Source organism: Dipodomys ordii, unplaced genomic scaffold (assembly GCF_000151885.1).
Source record: "Dipodomys ordii isolate 6190 unplaced genomic scaffold, Dord_2.0 Scaffold19, whole genome shotgun sequence".
In the NCBI taxonomy this organism is placed as follows: Eukaryota; Metazoa; Chordata; class Mammalia; order Rodentia; family Heteromyidae; genus Dipodomys; species Dipodomys ordii.
Window position 1 is genome coordinate 12,405,935 of NW_012267235.1, and position 3,638 is coordinate 12,409,572.

At 47.6% G+C, this 3,638-nt stretch overlaps 1 protein-coding gene across 2 annotated transcripts in view; it reads left to right on the forward strand.

Annotated features, from left to right (window-relative positions):
• The window catches only part of LOC105983395 (C-type lectin domain family 10 member A-like), a 4,640-nt gene extending 3,025 nt beyond the window's left edge, over nucleotides 1-1,615 (forward strand). For both annotated transcript variants that reach the window (XM_013013242.1, XM_013013243.1), the window contains exons 5-10: nucleotides 283-354; nucleotides 445-516; nucleotides 635-721; nucleotides 815-966; nucleotides 1,055-1,161; nucleotides 1,287-1,615. In XM_013013242.1, the coding sequence (XP_012868696.1) occupies nucleotides 283-354; nucleotides 445-516; nucleotides 635-721; nucleotides 815-966; nucleotides 1,055-1,161; nucleotides 1,287-1,443 (647 nt within the window). In that variant the 3' untranslated portion in view covers nucleotides 1,444-1,615. The remainder of the gene's footprint in view (nucleotides 1-282; nucleotides 355-444; nucleotides 517-634; nucleotides 722-814; nucleotides 967-1,054; nucleotides 1,162-1,286) is intronic.
• The last annotated feature ends 2,023 nt before the right edge of the window (nucleotides 1,616-3,638 follow it).

Here is a 3,638-nt window from a genome sequence, read left to right on the forward strand (position 1 = left end):
TTTTTGGTCAGTTGTGGGGCTTGAACTCTGGGCCTGGGCACTGTCCCTCAGCTTTTCAGCTCAAGGCAAGCGCTCTACCACTTGAGCCATAGTGCCACTTCTGATTTTCTGGTGGTTTATTGGAGATAAGAATCTCACAGACTTTTCCTGCCTGGGTTGGCTTTGAACCCCAATCCTCAGATCTCAGCCTCCTGAGTAGCTAGGATTATAGGCAGGGGCCACCAGTGCCCAGTGTGAGTGGGTGGTGATTTGATTTCTGAGTTCAATTCCCACATTGTTTAGGCCACAGCTTGCAAGAAATGACCAAATCTCTGAAAGATGAAGTGGAGGATCACAGGCAGGAATTGCAAACAAGTAAGAGGCCTTGGTTACCAAAAGTATGTAGAATGGGGGGGAGGGGAGGGAGAGGGCGGGCTTCGTGGTGCTGAGCCCCATCTCCTTCAGTCCGCAGCTTTAACCAGAACATGGCTTCCCTGAAGAGCACTCTGGAGAAAAAGGAGGAGGAACTTAAAACAGGTCAGATGATTGTGCCTTAGTAGGTGAGCATGTGTGAGCATGCAGGGAGGTTCCTGGGCCAAGTCCTGTACTGGATTCCTATCTGTGTGTCCAATGTATTCCTATCTGTGTGTCCCAGAACAATCTGCGATGCTCCTGAAAATCCAGCAGCTGGTGAAGGATTTGAGGACCGTGAACTGTGGGCTAGCTGACCTAAGGAGAAACGGTGAGAAGCACTATGGATATCGTTGGCCCCAGTTTCCTTCTAATGGTGCACTGGGCAGTGCTTCAGCCTCTGTACCCTGTTTGAAACCCATAGGCTCTGTAAAGACCTGTTGCCCCCTTCATTGGCTGGAGTATGACGGCAGCTGCTATTGGTTCTCCCAATCTGAGAAGTCTTGGTCAGAGGCTGACAAGGTCTGCCAGCTGGAGGATGCATACCTGGTGGTGGTGAACTCCCAGGAAGAGCAGGTAACACACACCTGGAGAGAGAGGAGGAGGCTCTTCTGGGAGACTGGCTGCTGTTAAGAGAGTTTACTACCCCATCTTGTCTCTTCAGAATTTTATCAAGAGTCACAAAAGTACTTTTAACACTTGGATGGGCCTAACTGACCAAAATGGACCTTGGAGATGGTTGGATGGGACCGACTACAAGCAAGGCTTCAAGTGAGTGTACATCTGCCCAAAGTTGGTTTCCTCAAGTTGGGGCTAGCCTACCCACCCTGCCGTGGTCCCAGGCCTGGTTGATGGTGGGAGTCTGACTTCAGCACATGGCTGTCTCCTGTCTGCAGGAACTGGGCACCAGATCAGCCAGATAACTGGTACGGGCACGGGCTGGGAGGCGGCGAGGACTGTGCCCATTTCACCTCCGATGGTCGCTGGAATGATGACGTCTGCCAGAGGTCCTACCGCTGGGTCTGTGAGACAAAGATGGACAAGGCCAGCTAGGAACGTTCTTCCTCTTAATTTATTTCTTTAATGGCTTGAGCCACTGAGGTCTAGGATTGAGAGTCTTCCTTGCTAGGGATCGCCATATTCTTCATGGTGTTCCTCTAGAAGTTTAAGGGGAAAGGAATGGATGATGGCTAGAATGTAAGATGATGTTTGATGACACCTTATGCAGCGTATAGCTCATTATGGGCAACCTTTTATTAAATAAAAGAGAAATATACTTAACTGTTTTATGAGTTATCTTGTCACGGATGTGAACAGGAGTGGGCTTACTGGTATTAGGAAGCCTTGGGAGGGCCAGGCCTTCATGAGAGCCCAATGAGTTTCAGTCCAGATGGTCTGGTTAGGATGTGGGCTCAGAGAGTCACTCTGTTCTCTGAGTCTCAGCTATAAAATCTTATTGTTACTGGTAACTTCCTGCTTGTTCCAATATCCTACAGTATCATCCCTGGAGCCGAACGATTTCCTAAGTGCTTCCAAAACTTGGAATGACTATTGGGGTCTATTACCTTTATCACAGAAAAGAGAAGCTGCGTGCAGAGAGAGGTGACAAACACCATGACTTTACAACCCAGAGTCACCAAACACAGCACAAGCAGGACTGTGAGGAGAAGCCTTGGTTGTTGATTATTGATTTTCAACACCCAGGGATGGCAATGAGAACTGACCAAGCAGGATTAGCAGATGCTTCTGAAATTGTTAATAAAAATGGAGTGAATGTTTGCTCTTAATAAGACCTCAACTGATTCCAAAATAGAGCAATGCTCTGACTAGGCTGAAACAATTGGAAATTCACATGAAAGTACATTCTAGGAACCTGTATCAACATATAATTTCCTCACTGTCTAATCTGGGTTCAGGAGACAATCCAAATTGAAGGGAGGATAGGCCAAGATGATGGGCTACACCCATCTGCCATCTCTACCCTCTGAATAAGAATAATTAGTGTTAGGGGCTGGGAAGGTGGCTCAGTGGTAGAGCGCTTGCCTTGCATGCCTGAGGCCCTGGGTTCGATTCCTCAGCACCACATAAGCAAAAAGAAAAAAGCCGGAAGTGGCACTGTGGCTCAAGTGGTAGAGCGCTAGCCTTGAGCTGAAGAGCTGAGGGACAGCGCCCATGCCCAGAGTTCAGGCCCCACAACTGGACCCCTCCCAAAAAAAAAGAGATGGTGGAGGAGATGTTGCGGGGGGGGGGGAACCTTAAATTTCAAGAAGCAAGATTGTTAGTTTAGATGCCAGTCTTTTGGGAAGTCTGGCTGTGTGTCTTGAGAAGCAACATTTTCAGTTTAGATGCCAGTGTTTTGTTACCTGTGCCTCAGGATATCGATTCCTCAGTACCACATAAACAGAAAAGGCTGGAAGTAGTGCTATGGCTCAAGTGGTAGAGCGCTAGCCTGGAGCAAAAGAAGCTCAGGGACAGTGCCCAGGCCCTGAGTTTAAGCCCCAGGACTGGCAAAAAAAAAGTTTGACAGAAAGGAAGTGACTACTTTGATAGAAGAGAGGGTTTTGTATTACCTGTGATGCAAAGTTGGGATTTCCTGACTGCTGGGGTTTACAGAACTAGCTTAGGTCTGACAGGCAGTGTTTCTACCCCTGGAGAGCTTCAGCAGCAACATGTAATACCCCACACAAGCTACTGCTAAAGGCAGCTGAGGCCCCTAAAGGCAGCCACTCTAGTTATCTGGCACTGGAGGAGTTTGGGAAACCACTGCCTGGCCATAGAGCAGAGAAACCGTAACAAATCTGTAAAGTCTCTGAATGTGTGGGCATGTCAATTCTTGGTAACTCTATCCTCACTGGCTGGGAGAGTACTGCAAAATCAGAAGCCAGGGAAGTCTTGAACTTCTGAATAGGAGGTCTGGGACTTAGTCACTATCCTGAGCCTGTTACCTGGCTTTAACCTACTGACTTTTGAGGAAGACAGAGCACTCATACCCAGATGTAAAGAATATGATCACAGAGCTTCCCATACCTTGCAAAGAATTGTACATAGATAAATAGATATATTCACACACATTGGCAATAAAAATATATACTTTGGGAGGTACAAGGCGTGAACAAAGGTAGCAGTGGTACTTACTTGCACTGTTGGATGAACTCTACAACTTGTGGGTGGAGATGGGAGAGAAAAACTGGGAGAGAGCAAGGGAAGGGGTGACATTGTCGAAAAAGAAATGTGCTCATTACCTGACT